This window comes from Pundamilia nyererei, unplaced genomic scaffold, assembly GCF_000239375.1.
Source record: "Pundamilia nyererei isolate P.nyererei 1_Seehausen unplaced genomic scaffold, PunNye1.0 scaffold00007, whole genome shotgun sequence".
Classification (NCBI taxonomy): Eukaryota; Metazoa; Chordata; class Actinopteri; order Cichliformes; family Cichlidae; genus Pundamilia; species Pundamilia nyererei.
The window spans coordinates 6,096,860-6,115,349 of record NW_005187408.1 but is presented as its reverse complement, the minus strand read 5'-3'; the positions used below and the strand labels follow the sequence as shown (position 1 = coordinate 6,115,349).

Genomic DNA, 18,490 nt, shown 5'->3' with positions numbered 1-18,490 from the left:
GGTGCCGAGTGTTTGTGCAGCTCAGCTGCTATTGGGGAATGTGGCTCTGGCCTAACCTGATAACAGCACATTTTCACTTTAGTACACAGACACACACACACACACTCCCTCAAACGATTTTCCACTTTTTGCCATTGTTTTCAAATGCTCCTCTGCACGTCCCCTGTCAATTCTCACCCCCTCCCCGCTCTGTATGAATGTTATTACACCCTCTGTATCTGTGGGCTCAGGTTTTGTGAAAATAATGTGGCACACAGAACCACAGCAAGCAAAACCCAGCATTACTGAACAACAGTTACTCCAAAAATAATCATGAAAGCTTTGAAGGGATTTCTCAGATATTCTGCTGTTTGATCCTGTGCTACTGAACGAGCCAAGAGATCAGAGAACTCAAGACAGGTTTTTTTTTGGGGTTTTTTATGTGTATTTATGACACATTCAACATAATGTATGTCTACCAGATTCCGAGCAATGTTCTTTTTTAACAGAATAAATGTGCTGAATGTTTCATATTTTATGTGCAAAGTGAATTATTTAAATTGGTTTATTTTCCAACATGAAAGATTTAGAATTGAAGAGGCAGATAGGCAGTTCTTCGCTTGCCCTCACTCAGCGTCACACCTCTGACAGAGCTACAGAATCATTTTTCCACATTTTTTAATCTGTATGCGTCACCATTCCCTCTAATCCCCCCACTCCCTGGCGTAGTAAGATGGTGCTTCTATTTTGCTCCGAAAAGCTGACACACTTCATTCCTCTCTATCATACTGCCAGCTCTTCCCTGCAGGAACATACTTATTTTTCCCATACCCCATTTTATCAGGTAGATTGATGCTTTTATGTTTTTCACAAATGCTGCTGCTGTCATACTCAGGCTGTGGTGTTTTTACATGTGTGAACACACACATACATGCTGAGCAGGGCCAAAACGGATGTTTGCGTTAGAGGGTGATAAATCATGCTATTGAAGGTGTTATGTTTTACATAAATAGGAGATTTTAATATGTCTGTAGCTCTGCAGGCCACTTAGATAAAGGCTGTGTTGTGCCGTTGTGTCACACCCTTACCTAACAATACTATGATGATATATTATATTTTCTGAATGATAAAAACATTGTCCTATGTTTCTGACATTCCGGTTAATTCTCGGAAAATAGCTTTTCAGGCTATGCATGCATTTGTAAATGGTATGTTATACTGTGTGCATGTCCACGTTTATATACTGTGACTGAGGAGGCCAAAACTCTGCATGCATTACCATGTGGGGTCATAGTTAACTAGTAAATGAGCGTAACACTAAGAGACATCTCCCCATCGGGTCAAAACTAAGCCTGGGTGGTGGTGGGGATGTCACAGCAAATATGTCACAGGCACAGGAAAGCAGCAGGGAACGCACTAAGGCGTGTTTCTTCATCTGATCATATTCAGAGTGAGAGGCTGAGCTAAACCTTTATCCCTCTGCCTCATCTGCTGCTCACCAGAACAAATGGGCTTCCTGATCAGTCAGACAAGAAAGGGAGAAAACCGGGAGCAAGAAAAGCTGCAGACTCTGAAATCTCTATTTTTATAAATATAAATGTTCTGGCATGATGAAAACAGATGCAGTAATTTTGAAGATGTGCCCCCAGAACGTTACATCATTACGACGTATTGAAAAATCTAAATTTGCATTTAAAAAAAGAAATGGAATGAGCATCCGCTAGAGAACGACTTATGGCTTAACATCAAATTAGCTGGACTTTCAGTACGTTGAAAAACTAATTAATGCACCTGAGGGAGACATTTGGTAGTGATTTAAAAAGTCAAGCACTGAAAAATTGTCTTGTCTTTGATATTTACGCAGGACTAACAAAAACGGTGGCATCTCCTCTCCAGGTTCAGAGACGGGCACACTAGCAGATGGGTCTAGGCCTGGTATCAGCGGGGTCATCCTGGCGGAAGAACAACATGTGCTGTCTTGTGTGGCCAGCTCCTCACCCCTGCTGAGTGGCAATTAGAATGGAAATAAAGCAGGGCATCCTCACTTATCTTCCTAATGGCTGTGGCATCCTTTTTGCCTTATCTCTAGTTCTGCTGTCATCAGGAAACCATTGGAAATTGTACAAGATTAAATATCTGTTTACTCCCAAAAGGACTGCTGCAGAATTTTATGGTGTCCAGAAGGTTTTTGATAAACACTCAGAAGGCCCCCAACTTTTCACTGGGCATCACTATGGAGTGGTATGATTGCATGTCATTTTATCATTCCCTCTCTAACCGAGAAGGGTTTTTTTAGTAGTGTTTTGTTTGTTAAAAAAGTTTTTTAAAAGAGGAGGTATAGCTGGTCATTTACAAATCGGAGAAGATCGATTCGATCCCTGGCTGCTCCCAGCTCCATGCCAGTATTTTGCCCAAATATCGTTTGGCCTAAGGATATTTGGGCAAGATGCTGAACACCAAGTTGCATCCATCATCATCACTGTGCATATTAGATGATTAAAAAAAAATGAAAGCAGTGCTTCAAGTGGAAAAGTCCTACATAGAAATAATCCATATAAGGCATGTAGGGAATGATATATGGAGATGTTAAGTATCCTGTTACTTTGACTTTGATAAAAAAAAAAAAATTCATCTTTAAAATTATGCTTAAAAATTTACAATAGGAAATAAGAATATAGAACTTTACAGAACTATACAGAACTTTAGACATATCTGCACATCATTAACAGACACAGCAGCGATTACTGGCTCATATTGAATATTGTATTACAAGTTATCGAGGTATGCTACAAAAGAGCATTGAAAATATTAGATAAGAAACCTTTTTCATATAACCATTGTCAAATTTTCGATAAATACAAGTTTCTAAATTTTACTAATTTCAAATTATTTAAATCTGTCTAATATACAAAGTTATACATAGTCTGGCGCCTCCACGAATGAGTGATTTTGTTAAACAAAAGTCTAGCAGTGTTGCCGGGCCACTGTTGGAGGTGATTGTGAATTGGCGTTTAGACAGACCACCTTTTCACAGAATGCTCTGTCATATCAGGGAGTGAGCTTCTGGAATAGTCTTCTACTGTCAGTGAGGGAAAGTACAAGTCTCCCCATCTTTAAGTGTCACTTAAAAGGGTGGCTGAGGGACACACAAACAGGTGATCATATTTAATAATCATGCTTTATATTGAAGGTGAAAAAGAGTTAGTGTATTAAAAAAAAGGGAAACAACTATTAGTATAATGGGTCAGTGCAATTTCAGGACAGTCAGAGCATGTGCAATACTAGGGTTTGTGCAATATAATTGATGTGTTTCTGTTATTGTCATCTATATTGTCCTGTGTGTCCACTCTTCTTGTCATTGTTTGCCTAGTTACTTAAAAATATACTGTGGTATAAAATTATTATGTATAAAGCTTATTGTTATTCACAAATACATGCCTATTATCCATTTTGTGGTGCGAATTACAGTAACAGGTTATAACATGTATGTTTCTGAATAAGCTTTTTTTTGAGAAAACAAAACAAACTTTTTCAAAAAGTATTTTTTTTTAAATTAAGCATTTAAATGAACTGTACTAAACAATGAAAGGATTGCTACACACGTAGCATATCCATGTGTATAAATAATAATAATTATGTCGAGCATGTTAAAAACTGGTTTCAACAGGGAAAATTACACAAACCTGCATTTTTGCTTGTTTTTACTGCACTATCACCACCTCGAACTTCTAAAAACTACGTGTTACAATAACAAAGAAGAAAATGAATGAAAAATTAACATATACAGAGTTTTACAGTGAACTGTCTTGGAGGAGGTTTGTGCTCTCGTAGTGCTTCTTGGCTATAATATTATAATAATTTCTAAGCTCATTTTTTTAATTTGCTTTAATTTTGCAGGAATGGTTAGCACTCTAATGCACTGAATGAAGATGGCGACCGTACTATTACACCTGCACTTTTGTTTTGAGCTTCGTGTAGCTGCACAGAGCTGTGAGCATGTCTGTGGAATTCAGCAGAAAAACAGTGAAACTGACAATTCTTTAAACAGCTATTTTATTTTTTTCTGACTAACAACTTCCTGTGTTCATGTGACCAATAACTGTCATTTCTCAGAAACAAGGTAGAAGTACGGGGCTGGTGGTAAAATTCCACAAAAGTTCTTAAAACCAAAAACATAGGGGATGTTATGAGTCATACATAAGGGATGTTAGGGTTTCTTATTGCTGACATGATTTTTCTCTCTAACACTCACTGTTTTCATTTTCACTAGCATTATATGCTGTAATATGCAACAATAAGTCAGTTGCTTTTGTCCTACTTTCCTTTGCTTGTGTTTCAGAGCAGCAAAGACTCATGTTGAGCTAAATCTAATGCACATAAACTGGGAAAAAAATCACAAGTGAAATATTTTGACTTTTGGTGCAATATGGCAGCTTTTTTTAAATTTGCACACACATCTCTTTGTAATCACCCTGGTCTCATTCAAAAGGTGTGAAATGCTGCCGATTGTCAAAACCACCAGTGTCTCAAAATTATTCCACACGTGGTTTCCTGTGGCAATGGTGTTAGGACGAATTCTCACAAGTTTCTCACTCCCAGCTAAACCCCCCTCACATTTAAACCCACTGGGTTAAAAAAACAAAACTAATCATCATCATTAAAAATAAATCAATCAATAAAATAAATAATAAAAATAAAACTGTAAAAAGTATTTAAAAATAATATACAAAAATAAAATATATAATAAAAAAAATACATTTTAAAAAGTATTTACAAAAATTGATATAAATAATTTTTAAGAGTGGGTAAATGTTATTTTTCTATAGGCCAGATAATATTGTGTTCCTAAACCAATCTTGTAGTTTTCAGTGCCCAGGCTTATCTAAATAGTGCCTACATCTAATTAGCGAGTGAAAGTGGAATACAAGTGAAAACAAACAGGGCACATATCACTGGTACTTGACCGAAAAACCTGTGACTTTCTCCAACAACCACCAACAAACAGTCTTTCTCCCTTTCCAATAAGAACGAGGGCTCCTCTACATCGCCTCATGTGCATCTCTGAGATACCAGTGGCAGCAGATGATGCCTTAGGATTCAGTTAAGTCCAATTCCCTTTTGTTTATACAGAGCCAAATCATAGCAACAGTCACCTGAAGTCACCCTACAATAACAGAGAGAAAAGGGATGGGAACATATCGTGGGACGATCAGCAGTTTTAAAGGGAAGAATTCAAGCTCACGTGCAGTTTAGCGTATATGGACGTCTTGTTTCCTTGAAGGAAAGAGCCACTGTGAATCAGTTTGAAGTTGTTATAATTGATCATGTTTACCCAGTGATGAAGCATTTCTGCCCTGAGGGGAGTGGTCTCTTCAATGGGTTGACTGAATGGTTCGATCAGAATGCAAATGGTGCGGCTAATATGGTACGGCTTTTGTAGCCCCGCAGTTAAACACCTTTAAGAGAGTTTGGACCAATGTGATAGATGGCATTTTCCATCACCAGCATATAATGAGGGGATTGTGTAGAAGAAAGGTGTTCAATCCTTCTAGTAAAATTCCAGGGATTTGAAAAATCAATTCCAAAGTGCATTAAAGGAGATTTGGTGTGACATGACACCTAACTGGGGCAGTATACTGGATTTTCTTCTGCATGTAGTTATTGTACCTTGATTTAACCAAACTACTTTCCACTTCTCCCCAAAAAGTATTGCCTCTTAGTCAGTTTTCTACAGTACACATCAAAGACTGGTATATACACAGTGCAGGCTAAAGTTGAAATATAACCCACTTGTTTATAGAAGATTGCTTTCAGTCCAAAGGGCTAAAGTATGTGTGGAACAACAATTTACAAGCAAATCTACGGTAATGTTTACTGGAAGCAATTCTAATCTCCTGCTCAATTAGAAGCATAAAGCCAGTCGATAATGACGGCAAGAGGTGGAAACAACTTCCTAATGAATTCAGACCCCTCAGAGTGACAGTCCCCTTGCATGAATGAATGTAATTACAGCCTGTACATTGGTGGTCTGACACACAGGCACTTTCCAGGATTATTCCCAGGCTCTGAGAGAACACACTGTGAAGAACACCGCGTGATGCATGTATGCAAATACACCTCGCAGCACTTCCAAATATAGTCTCCATCCCGACAAAATATTTGTGATTAGGGTGGGAAGGTGCTGAAAGCAGAAAATAGAAGTTGACGAGCGTGTTCGTGGTGTGGATTTGTGACCACATGTGAACAGAAAAGCAGCAGTTTTTAGTATTTAATCTTTATTTTTTACATTAAGAAGTCACTATAACACTTTATTTTATATCCCTTGAACATCCACACATCCAAATCTGACCTACTTCATGTGACAGCGCCGCACATTAACCGAGCCACGGGAACAGCATTATGTGGAGACGTGTGACTAACGTGCATGCACCAATTGTATGTTCACTCTCTTCCCCCTTGTATTTATACCTTTTTCATCTTTTCCTTCCATCCATCCTTCCCTGTAGTTATTCTGTTTCACAATTTGTCATGCTGCAACGATAGGCTGAGGCAACGGGCACTATGCTGGTGCCTGTGAGCCGAGCCTCTTAGGGGTTGAGATAAAGTTAAGCTGACGTGTGGGTTCAGCTGCGTCACAGCGTCCTTTGAAACAGTCTCAATGAGAAAAAAAAAAAAAAAAAAAGGAAAAAAGGAAGGCAAGGCATGTTCCTCCAGAGGTGGCACCTCCTTACACTCCTCCTGGCATGCAGCTGCTAGCTTTTGCCTTGGGCTGCTTCATCTAACCTCACATAGAAGAGAAGAAATAGCATATCTCCCCCTCCTGAGTGAGACTTACAATGGACACCCGCAAACACCATCCAACCCTGCACTTAAAACGTGCTGATTTGACAAGCCTGACATTTCTGGGAGATGTCCACATTGCTGCTATTAAATCTCCAACAGCGAGTGGATCCAAAGCCACCAAGTTAATTCCTATTTATATAAGAAATACAACAGATTCACAGGTGTGCCAGAGGAAAGCTTCCTTAGGAACGCCATTCCAGCTCTCATTCTGGGGAGGAAAAAAAAGACAAATCCATCTCCTTCTCGTCTTTCTTCCCCCCACGCACAGTCTTTTCTTTCCCTTCATGCCCATCCCCCTCTTCAGCGGAGGATTGGAGTGCCCTGGTAAATAATTGAGGCATATTCCCTGTCTGCTACTGTAGCTTCCCCCTAATGCTTATTTATTTACATTTTTTCTTTTGGCATACTTCCAAAGAATATTTGGTTGTCCTGATCTAGCAATAAAAAGTGATGAAAATAAATTGTGCTTTGTTTTCTGATCAATAGCTTCTGGAGCCCACGTATGATCACACACGGATTGCTGGATATAGGATCAGTTTAAAGAAATGTAAATAATGGACTACATAACCATTCAAGTTCACATCAGTAAATTTCTATTGTTTAATATCTGAAACCTCAAACTATTTCTTTTCCAGCTAAATAGGTTCCTGAAACTGACCAGGTATTTGTTCATGGCAAGACTGAATTATCCAAAGTCAATAGGAAGAGGAAAGCCGCCGGATCAAACAACAAATATAAATAATTCCTGCATAATTCTAAGAATGAGATGTGATTTATTAAAATAAAAGTTCAGAAACATCTTATGACTCATTGAATATATGAAAATGTGCAATCTGATTGGACAGAATTTTAGGAGCTGCAAGGGGAGATAAACTGGCGCCAGCTCAGTGGAGATGTATCGTGAGGTGTTTGCTGACATCTGCTGCCTCAAAATATGAACTCCGCTGGGTGGACATGACTCATATTAGACACAGGAAATATGTCTAATGACATTTTGATTTAACAACAGCATGGACCTCCCCGCCCAAAAAAAGAAAGAACAGAAACCAAAACAGACTCATGGAGGTTCATCTTGAACATATATTTATAAATAGCTGTATATTTTCAATTCTTCCATACAAATCAGAGACATGATCTAACTAAAATCGATTAAAAGAGAAGAAACAGAAAACAATCAGAGAGCTGCGTCACACACGGCCCACTCATTCACATTAGACAGAAGATTTTGACCAAGATTAAAGGCAAAAAGGCTTAAATAGGAAACGCCTGAGATTAAATCCTTCTGTATGAGTAACCACGAGAAAGTAAAAACAAACTTTAATTAAAACCTCTTTTTTAAAAAGGGAAAAGAAGTCCAGGTGTGACACTTAAGTCAAACATCATTAATCTACAGTGTTTGTACTGTGTTACAGTGGTTATTGTAAGAGCAACAAGGTAAGGGTAATTATTCTTTTTTACCTTGGGCTTTTAATGTGCACACCACGATGGTTTTAAGCAGCATGACATCTTAACTAAGGCTTCATCTTGTTTGATGTTGAAACATACAGTACGCCTAAACTACAGAATACATTCATGTGTATTAACTGTATGCATTCCTAGAATTTCAAGTCAACATAAATGTGCAATTTAGCATGCAGCAGTGGCACTGGTATGCAAACGCAATTCTTTTACAAAAACAAAAAAAAAAAACAGCCCCAGTGATAACAGCTTACAATCATTAACGGTAGCTTTTCTGTAACATGGTGTGCTCTTGAATATTCTTTATGAAAGTCAGCTAACTGCCTGGCCCAGCAGGCTCAAACATCTCTTCGCTCACAACCTCAATTGAGCTTAAGGGCTCAGAGTTAGCATCTGGTACCTTGGCGATTGTTGTGATACTCGGGTTTTCGGTGGTAATTTTGAGGCCAGCCATGTCTTCAGCAGTCTCTCTGATAGGAGAAGTGCTGGCAGTCAGGTCTATACCGAGCTTCTGCTCAGCTTCCTGGATGTCTGGTTCTCCTTGCTTCTCTGGAAATGAAGGTCTTTGGTCAAAAGATGAATAATCTAATAAAATTTAAAAAAAGAAAGAATAATACAATATTGTTAAGGTTATGGATGGTGAAACCATGGGAAATTGCTCAACTTCCTTGGTCTGTAAGGAGATATTTAACAATAATTAAGATCAAATCTCCTGAGCATCCTTTTATGACTTTTGTACTTCAATAGATTACATAACCAAAGCTCAGACTGCTGCATTTCAGACCGTAACCACTGATGGAAAGGACTGACCTGCACCTACTGTTTAAAATGCTAACTGAGTTCTTGATAACTGATATCACATGGCACATGGAAATCAGTGCATTTAGACCCATAGACATGGTCAATATGCTCAAGTTCAAGCTCTGCATCAGAATGAAGAAGAAAGGTGATTTAAATGACTCTCTGTAAAAGGGAAAATACCCAGTGAGCATCACTTCTCTGGCTGAAAATGCCTTGTTGATGCCAGATGTCAGAGGAGAATATTTAAAGTGCTTCAAGGTGACAGGAAGGCAACAGCAACTCAAATAACAACTTGTTACAACCATCGTATGCAGAAGAGCATCTGTGAATGTACAACGTGTCAAACTTCGAAGGCCACTCTTGTCAGCTAAGAATGGGAAACTGAACCTACAATTCACACAGGCTCATCAAAACTGTACAATAGAGGTTTTGAAAAATATTGTCTGGTCTGATGAGTTTCCACTTCTGCTGTGACATTCGGCTGGTTGGGTCAGAATCTGTAGCAAACGACATGAAAGCTTGGATCCATTTTGCCTTGGTCATGCTGCTGGTGGTGGTGGTGTTGTGACGGTGGGGGAAATTTCTTGGCACGCTTTGGGCTCGTTAGTATCAGTACAGTACCCCCGCCTTCTGATGGCTGCTTCTGAGACGATAACGCGCCATTCCAGTCGTCTTAAACTCCCTTCTTGAACATGACAATAAGTTTATTTTACTGAAATGGCCTCCCCAGTCACCAGATCTTAGTCGAATGGACTTCACAACTCTGCAACAACTGTGTGACGCTGTCATCTCAATATGGACCAAAACCTCTGACAAATGTTTCCACCTCCTTGTTGAATCTCTGCCATGAAGAATTAAAAATGTTCTCAAGGTAAAATGGGGTCCAATCCATTACCTAATGAAGTGTTCAGTATAGACCACTTTACCTGCTGTAAAACGTATATCTGTGAAAAAACACTTAACACATTTGGCTGGAGTAGTTTTATTCTGCAGTAAAAGAGACTAATACAAAACCACTGCATTAAATGACTCCTTAACTGAGAGGCGTGTCAACAATAGCTGGTTTTAATCGTGCTTATTTTTCTTCTCAATCGGGATGCCATCATAAACACGTAATTGCTCTATTTAGCCACACAATTTAATCACGTATGAAGTACTTACCCAAGCTACTCTGATCACCTGAGTCATCTCCATAATTAGCAAACATGGAGCTGCTGCCTTCCTCGTTAGTGGAAACAGTGGCTGATAAATCTGAAGTCGGTGCATCGAGTATGGTGAAAGCATCTGAAATAAGTACAAAGCAAATGCCCATTATTCCGTGTGAAAATGCATAATGTGTCAAATGGATGAAAATGTCCTGAAGTGATCCTGTTACCTCGGTCTGGTGGCTGCTGAGTGGGTGAGATTAAAGACTGATCTTGCATGCTTTTCTCACTTTGATTCAGTGCTGCTTCGGTAGATGGGCTACATTCATCGGTAGAAGGCACCTAAGGAGAGAAAACTGGAGGTCACAAATACCTCTAGCAAGTTACAGTTAAAGGAGCAGTTTGTGGGATACAGTGGCATCTAGTGGGGAGGTTGCAGATTGCAACAAAGTCAATACACCTGGCCTCACCTTCCGCTTCTAAAAATGTAAGTGAATACTAGGTCGTCACCCCCGACTGAAAAAAAACTGAGCTAGTGTAGAAGGTGGATCCCTCCTGTAGTAGATATGTAGGTCTCATTTTAAGCCATAAAAAAGATTATTCTTTTTGTACTTCTCAACATAATCCCTTGCTACCAATAGATGCCATTACATCCTGCACAGCTTAATAAATAAGCAAGAATAAGATACAACAACCTTCACCTCAGTGTGCTCAGTTGCAACTACCTCTTCACTGCTGCCAGTGAGCACTGGTTGAAGAACATTTTTATTCTGGGCGTTAGGCTGAACTGGACGAGTTGGAATTCTGTGCAAGTATCCATAGCCGATCCCACAGCCTAAGCTAAAAAAATAGGGAAAAAAACCCACGGGTGTTGACATGGCAATATTTATCTACATGCTTTGATTTAAATAAAGATAAAAAAAAAATCAATGCCAACCTTCCCTCGCCTCCCCACGCTCCGTTAGGAGTCACCACTACCTCTCGGCACTGATCCGTCTTAGTGTTGTACACCAAAAGCTTCAAAGGTTTCCCCTCGTTGGCTTCAATCAAAGAAAAGAAATCCTCGGACTGCAGACGTTTCACACAAAAATAACGTTTTTGTTATTTCTTTTAATAATGTCTGCTAGTTAAAACAATTATTTCTTATTTGGAATAAAAGGCAAAAGACAAGAAATCTTACATCTTGTAACACTTGGTCAGCTCCTACTATGAAGTCATTGTATGCATCCAGGCCTGCGAGAGCGGCGGGAGAATTTGGTTCCACTTCCTAAAAGTTTTTTTAAAAATTCTAAAATCTACCAAAATTATTAACATTTGCAATTTTAAGGCCTTTGAACACAGAATGCAATGATTTTTCAGACTCACTTATTCTTAAGGCAACTGTTCAATTCAAATTTGCAGGATTTTTTTTTTTTATAGTTCGGATCAAGCTCGATTTTTCATATTTTTCCACATAGGAATAAACAGATCTGACCAATCAGACCACTGCATTTGGCAACAAGTGTGCTCATTGCTCAGCGTATGCACCAGTACTGAATGTGCAATGATATGGAAATAGTAAAAATAATACTATTTTACCTCAGACAGACAGCCAGACACTGCTCCGGCTAAATCAGCTCTCTAAAATTATTTCTGTACGTCCTCAGATGTGGTTGCAATTTTGCCAAAAAGAGAAAGCAGTCGAGATACAGCTTCAACTCCTGGATCAAACCAAGAAATCTTCCCTGCTGCTGTCCTCGCCTGAGAATTGGATGAACCCGGATTCTCACTTTCTTCTTTTTCTTGTTTAGAAACATCAGAATCAGCTCATCATTTCTTTCAACTTCATTTTTTCACACAAAGCAAGACTTTTGTTGTGTTTATCTGTTATACGGCAGGTTTGGATCCAAAACAGGCTTTTTTTTTAGGAAAAATGGCTAAAATCAGAATTTTAGCCATTTTTCCGCATACATTCGGTGTGCAAAGGCCTTTAACCTACAGTAACCAGCAAAGGGTGAAACCTGAGCGAAGACAGGTAGATTTAACTTACCAAGACATGCCACACATTCTCATTGGCTCCTTCAAAGCTGCAGAAGCGGACACTAGCCCCCAGCAAACCCTGACCGCCCCACATGTTACTGGGTGTCACCTCCAGCTCCCTCACACGCTGGGTTTTGGAGTTATACACTTCAAGTTTGACTGCTTTTTCCACATTTGCCTTCAGAAGATCCTTCAGCAGGTCGTTTTCCTTATTCTGGAGAAACAAAAGGAAAAAGGGCTACTCCAGCTGCAACTGTGCAGATGCGTTTTCTTTCATGAAAAAGAACATGAAATGTAATTACTGCCACTCTTCCAAATGAAGTTATTAATAAAGCACTGAAAAACACTGGATTATCTCATAAAGGCAGTACCTCAAAATTATGGAAATCGGTGTTTGCCTGCTGTGTCCTACCTGCCGAGTACTTTGCTTTATATACAGAAAAATGGGTCTTGAAGATGGTTTCAAAACAGACTACAACTTGCTTTTGTCCTATTAAGTTGATTGAGATCTATAAATATGTTATTCAGCTTCATAACGCCTTTTAAAATGAGTTTAGAATTTAAAAATGTTTTCGTTTTTAGCATACTTTCAAATACAATTGAATATATGCCACATTCACAGCTACGTTGCAGGGCTTTTTTGACATTTTCATTTTGTCCTCAACTCATCATTTTCAATTACAATTCATACCTGAAATGTCATAAAGATAGAAGAAGTCAATATTTGACACCTAGTTACTCATTTTAACCAGGAGTGTAGTGACACAGGAGTCTACTCACAAGTCGGGCGTTTCCTATAGAGAGAATGAAGTCAAAGAAAGGCTCCAGACCAGCCTTCAGAGCAGGAGAGTCCTCTTGAACCTGAGAATAAAAGAAAATTACTTAAATAATTAAAAATATTAATAATAATTTAAAACACAGAACAGAAAACTTGACATTTGGTTTGACTAACAAACAGCACAGTGATATTATCGCCCCCCGTGTGTCAACCTAAGATATTGCAGTGTCCAAAATTTGGGACTTCTCAATGAGACGAGGTACCCGCTTTCTCGCGCGGTTAATATGTTATATGCAACTTTGAAACGTGCCATAACTAAAGAAAGTTTCTATAGTGACTGTTAAACTATTCCATTTCCCAACAAAGGCACGCGGGTTGGAAGTGTGCCAAATGCCACCTCATCTTCAACATCATCATGGGCGGACACCATTCAAGCTGAGCTCACTACAGTTACACGATAACCTGTCAATTACAGTCAGGCTCTGCGTAGATAGATAAAGCAGCAATTATGGTTCAAAGCACAGTTAACAAGTCACTAAGCAAAAAATGTATGAAAAGTGAGCTATAGGGACTAACAAACCGCGTGACGTGTAACCTTGCACTACTTTCTAACGTACCCCGTGGACATGATATCCACAATTAGCTCCTCCGTCCGACAGTAACGAGCTCTGCGGTAGCCCCATTGCCTTCAGCAGTTACGTTTTACTAGTTCTGACTAAATGTCACTAAAGCAGACTTATTTCAGGAGTCATTACTGGTACATACACTCCGCATACAAGCTAGCTAGCCAGCAGCTGAGATAGGTTGACAGCAGGCGCTGGAGAGCCAGACAAAGCTTATAAATAATGATGACAGAAAAATCGTGTTTCTTCTTCCCGAGTTTCATATCCGCAGCAAGCAAGCTGAGTTCGATTAGCCGTCCTTTACAGGGTGTTCTACGCGGTTGCTTAGCAAAACATAACGCCATGCTCATTCATAAAAAAAATGCCACTTCCTGTTAAGTATTTAGATATTTTAGGCAGTAAAAAAACAAAACAATAAATTACCGAATATATAAATAAATATTACATAGATTTGACAGTTTGTTGCCTTACTGCACATGTCTGTGGGAAAAGTAATTAAAGTCAGATGTTCATACTTGTTCTTATTTCGATCTACCGTTGAATTTTAGTTAATTACTAAATTATTATTCATTAATTATTAATTAGGTTTCAAATGGAAAGCTTTTTTCGGTTTACATAAATATCTTTCAAGATGACAACATTTATGAAAACGAAATACTATTCTTATTCATATTCCTCTGGCCCCTGCGGGCGGTCTGTCCTTCAAGTTCGGGTCCTGGGAGCTCGAGGGTCCTGGGAGCTTCAATACACACACACACACACACACACACACACACACACACACACACACACACACACACACATAGAGAAAGTATATTTTATTTAAGTCTAAAACAAAGAAAAAAATTTTTTTTACAGTGAACCTCATGAACGATGCAATTAACTTTGTATGGCATCTCTCCTTTGAAGATGGAGAAGCCATTTATATATTTATTCTATCTTTAAATAAAAACATCGTGATGGTCAACATTGTTATCTCACAGCAAGAAGGTCATGTGAGGTTGCATGCTTGTGGGCACTCTGGCTTCATAGTCCAAATACATGTGTGAATGTGTTAGATCCATAGATGTGAATGTGACTGTTAATGGACGTCTGTATCTCTGTGATAGACTGATCCATTTAGGGTGTACTCTGCCTTTTGCTCCATAACAAGTGGGATAGGCTCTAATTCCCCTATGACCGAGAATTAGATAAGCAGAAGAAAAAGAACTCATGTATACACTTTTGTATACAGTAGTTATACTGTACATTTTTTTATTATAATGAATACACGTGTGTATTTTTATTGAATTATGATTACATTTTTCACTGAATATTCTGCTTTTGTCTGTTTTTGTGTTGAGTGTACAGTGTACAGACAGAAGGCAGCGGAACATTTTCTTCTTTACCTTGGCCGTCGATCATTTCAGACTTTTATCTGCTGTAATATTTGTCTTGAATGCACACCTTTCACAGATGGTTTGGTCGACTCTGCCATCACTAGACAGCACCTGTTCTTTTCCCACCATGATAAAATAAATAAATTAATAAATTAATTAATAAAGTTCTCTTGTCCTTAAAGTTTTCTGAGTTGAATGAAATGCAAATGTACATAAATCTGTATTTGTAAGAGTTTCACACAGTGGTGGATTGCCACACAAAGTCTCACACTTCTCAAACTTTCAGCTTTTCATAGCAGTACATTTAATGTGAATTGATCCACATGGACTATTGATACTGGCTGGTAACTTAACATCTGCCCGGTTTCCCAATCTCAAATGGGTATAAAAGCAGACTGCAGCTTGTCATCAGTGCTCCAACATGATGTGGCTTGTGCTTCTTCTGTCCTGTATTGGTAAGCCCACCTGACTTAAATAATTTTTTGTGCCTATATTTTCTGAACGTTAAAACTATATTACCACATCTGTCCATGTGTGTGCTGAAGGGCTGATTTGTGCCAAAGAACCTCTCAACTACAAAGTTGACAATGAGAGAGTGATAGGCGGCAGTAATGCTCAACCGAACACATGGAAATGGCAGGTAAATCCTCTGAACACTAATTATCTTTTTATTTTTCTATCTTTTGATGCAAATAGGTTTTGAACTGTAGTTTTAAAATACTAGATTTAGAAAAAAAACTCCATCTCCACCATATTTTCATATTTCTATAATATTTCACAGGTTTCTGTGCAGTATGATCAATTCTATGATGGCTCATTCTACCACATGTGCGGAGGATCTGTTGTTGATAGCTTCCACATCATGACTGCAGCTCACTGCATCCTCAGGTTTGGGCTCTGACCATGGTTATTCTTAATGACACCATTTCTTTTGTGCATTTTGTAATATTTTAAAGTCGATCTTGGTGTCTCCTGGGCTGAACAAAAGAGTGTAAGTAAGCACTGTACTTGTGTTTTTTCCATGTCCTTCTCAGCCCAGATGCTAGTCAGTACCGTGTAGTGGTGGGTGAGTATGACCTGTATAAGTTAGAAGGCAGTGAGCAGTTCATCCATGTGGAAAAAATTACAGTCCATCCTGGCTGGAATGGTGATCTTCGTTATGGGTAAGTGGCAGCATGTCAGATCACCTCTCTCAATTAAGCCTCATTTAAATATGAAATGTTAATCTCAGCAAACAAGCAACTATTAAAATTATACAACTCTATCTTTGGTTATTTTTTCTTAGAAATGACATTGCTCTCTTGAGACTCGCTGGTCCCATCTATGACAGTGGTTACGTGGCTATAGCTAATCTCCCCTACCCGGACCAGACACTGCCTCATGGCTTCACCTGTTACATCACCGGCTGGGGATTAGTAGACTGTGAGTACACCTGGGTGCTAAATGTACACATATACACACCCTATATGTGGATGTAATAAAAAGGTTCCTGCATTCTTTCTCCACTGAATCAGATGGAGGTAGCCCTGCCATCCTACAGGTGGCTCCCATCAATGTGGTGGAGCACTCGGTCTGCTCCCAGCCCGAGTGGTGGGGCAGCATTGCTCTAGAAACCATGGTGTGTGCCGGAGGGGATGGGATCATAGCAGGCTGCCAGGTAGAGGAGGTTTCGCCTCATGCTGCAACTATCATATTGTTAACAACAATACTGTGTTAAGACATTCTCACAGTCATTGCACGCTATGTTCTTATTGTTATCTGTCCCAGGGCGACTCTGGAGGTCCTCTGAACTGCTTTACTGATGGAGCCTGGAGAGTCCACGGTGTTGTCAGTTATGGCCCATCTGGTATGTGCAACCAAGTGTTCAAACCCACGGTCTTCACCAGAGTCTCTTCCTTTGAAGACTGGATGTTTTCAGTGAGTCTCTTGATGCCTCTGTGCTTTTGTTTGGCAACTATAATCTTATAAAGCGTGACTCATTATTTTATCTATTTATTTTTTCAGGTTATGGGTCTTGCTTAAATGGCACCGCATTCCTTACAATTCTCAAATGCAACCTGCAAAATAAAATTGATGTGCATCTCATTCATGTTCTGCGTAGCAGATATTTGCCTGTAGTTCTTGAATTTGCCAAAGGGTGGCAAAACCACCTCATGTTCTGACCAAACAACGTCCTGCTTTTCTCTCAGAATCAGATCCTTTTAATGGCATTCCGGTACTTTCCCACAATTTCAGAAACACATTTTCTACTGAATGCATTTGTTGTTGGTGTACTCCTTTTGCGACCAGTCCATACATGTGCCACAGTTTTTGTTTGAATACCAACACAGCGGCTACGGTTGTGACCTCCTGACCTCCCGAATCGCAGTTTTAGTTGATGGAAAATTTCTAAGGATGTTTCAAACTGAGAACCTCTTTTTTTAAAAAACAGGCTTAAGTAGCAGTGAATTACAAGGACAACTGGAATATTCTTGCATGGTCTACCTGAACACCCTGTCCCAACAAGCAGAAAACCTTTTTTTTCTCTCTTTTTAATTGTGGCCAAATGCTATATGTAGTCATAGGCTCAACATTTCCTTCTTGTCTGGAATTTCTGGCCATATGTTTGTGGTAGTAGTCAGGAGACTTCTGCATGACATCATATAAAGTGTTTTTCTCCACACCATGGAGACCAAAAACCACAGATACATTCCAGTGGTTTACATTAGAACCTAACAGGAATGTTGTTTCAATAGATTTAAGGAGAAATGTCAATTTTCTTTAATACAGTAGAAGAAAATGGTCTTAATGGTTTCCCAAATAGAAGCTAAACTAATATTTTAAAAAAAAGTTTAGTAAGCAATTAGATCCATCTGAATTTTTCATTCAGTTCAAGTTTATTCATTTGGCAACATAACAAGGCCTCAAGGTTCTTTTTACTCTAACGTAAAGACCCGAAAACCCCAACTGTCATATGATTCTCTATGAACAAGCATTACATGACGCCAGGAAGGAAAAACTCCCTTTTAAGAGGACAAAAATCTCCAGCACAACCAGGCTCAGGGAAGAGCAGCTGTATTGGGAAAGAGGAAGACAGGAAAAAACAAACTATGGGAGAGAGATGACACAATGTAAAGGCATGCAGCTGTGGCATATAAGCACCTGTGGGAAGTCCCCCTGCAGTTTGAGCTTGCTTCAGCATAACCAAGGGATACTTCAGGATCACAGTCCTTTCAGATTTAGCTTTAAGTCTAATCTTAAAAGTAAAGATGGTGTCTGTCCCCTGAACTTTCACGCAGAAGCATTTTACTAAACGTTACGGTCGTCCCAGGGTTTACACATTTGTGTAAAACACTAAATACGTCCTGTTTGACAGATCTAGCAACAAATTGCCAATTGTAATGTAATCGTTCTTTTCTAATGAACAACTAGATTAACTTGGATCCTGTGTTTTTATTGTAATGAGTGGTAAAAACTGCAGTATGG

General features: G+C 39.1%; 2 protein-coding genes across 5 annotated transcripts; one reads left to right on the top strand and one right to left on the bottom strand.

The window, feature by feature from the left end:
* Positions 1-7,888: 7,888 nt before the first annotated feature.
* On the bottom strand, positions 7,889-13,938 carry LOC102205474 (Golgi reassembly-stacking protein 1-like). 4 transcript variants are annotated; one of them, XM_005722708.1, is made up of 9 exons: positions 13,641-13,938; positions 13,026-13,106; positions 12,256-12,459; positions 11,407-11,493; positions 11,164-11,294; positions 10,922-11,066; positions 10,457-10,568; positions 10,243-10,365; positions 7,889-8,865 (listed from the first exon to the last, which is right to left on the bottom strand). In XM_005722708.1, exons 1-9 carry the CDS (start codon positions 13,704-13,706, stop codon positions 8,597-8,599), a joined length of 1,218 nt encoding a protein of 405 aa, XP_005722765.1. In that variant the 5' UTR covers positions 13,707-13,938; the 3' UTR covers positions 7,889-8,596. The 4 variants fall into 4 exon arrangements, with proteins under 4 accessions (XP_005722765.1, XP_005722768.1, XP_005722766.1 ...); XM_005722711.1 differs by having other exon boundaries at positions 7,889-8,829; XM_005722709.1 differs by having other exon boundaries at positions 10,928-11,066.
* Positions 13,939-15,425: 1,487 nt separating this feature from the next.
* On the top strand, positions 15,426-17,110 carry LOC102205197 (elastase-1-like). The gene is made up of 8 exons (XM_005722707.2): positions 15,426-15,480; positions 15,571-15,665; positions 15,807-15,913; positions 16,060-16,188; positions 16,311-16,447; positions 16,540-16,682; positions 16,793-16,942; positions 17,030-17,110. Exons 1-8 carry the CDS (start codon positions 15,447-15,449, stop codon positions 17,045-17,047), a joined length of 813 nt encoding a protein of 270 aa, XP_005722764.1. The 5' UTR covers positions 15,426-15,446; the 3' UTR covers positions 17,048-17,110.
* Positions 17,111-18,490: the final 1,380 nt, after the last annotated feature.

What these genes read in the sequence shown, in the direction of transcription:
- LOC102205197 (XM_005722707.2), top strand. Translation starts at nt 15,447, where the DNA reads ATGATGTGGCTTGTGCTTCTTCTGTCCTGTATTG. An exon ending in GCTTCTTCTGTCCTGTATTG is followed by an intron (nt 15,481 to 15,570) that starts GTAAGCCCACCT and finishes TGTGTGCTGAAG; the next exon opens with GGCTGATTTGTGCCAAAGAA. An exon ending in CGAACACATGGAAATGGCAG is followed by an intron (nt 15,666 to 15,806) that starts GTAAATCCTCTG and finishes AATATTTCACAG; the next exon opens with GTTTCTGTGCAGTATGATCA.
- LOC102205474 (XM_005722708.1), bottom strand. Translation starts at nt 13,706, where the DNA reads ATGGGGCTACCGCAGAGCTCGTTACTGTCGGACGGAGGAGCTAATTGT. An exon ending in CTATAGGAAACGCCCGACTT is followed by an intron (nt 12,460 to 13,025) that starts GTGAGTAGACTC and finishes TTGTTTCTCCAG; the next exon opens with AATAAGGAAAACGACCTGCT. An exon ending in TCAGCAGCCACCAGACCGAG is followed by an intron (nt 10,366 to 10,456) that starts GTAACAGGATCA and finishes TACTTATTTCAG; the next exon opens with ATGCTTTCACCATACTCGAT.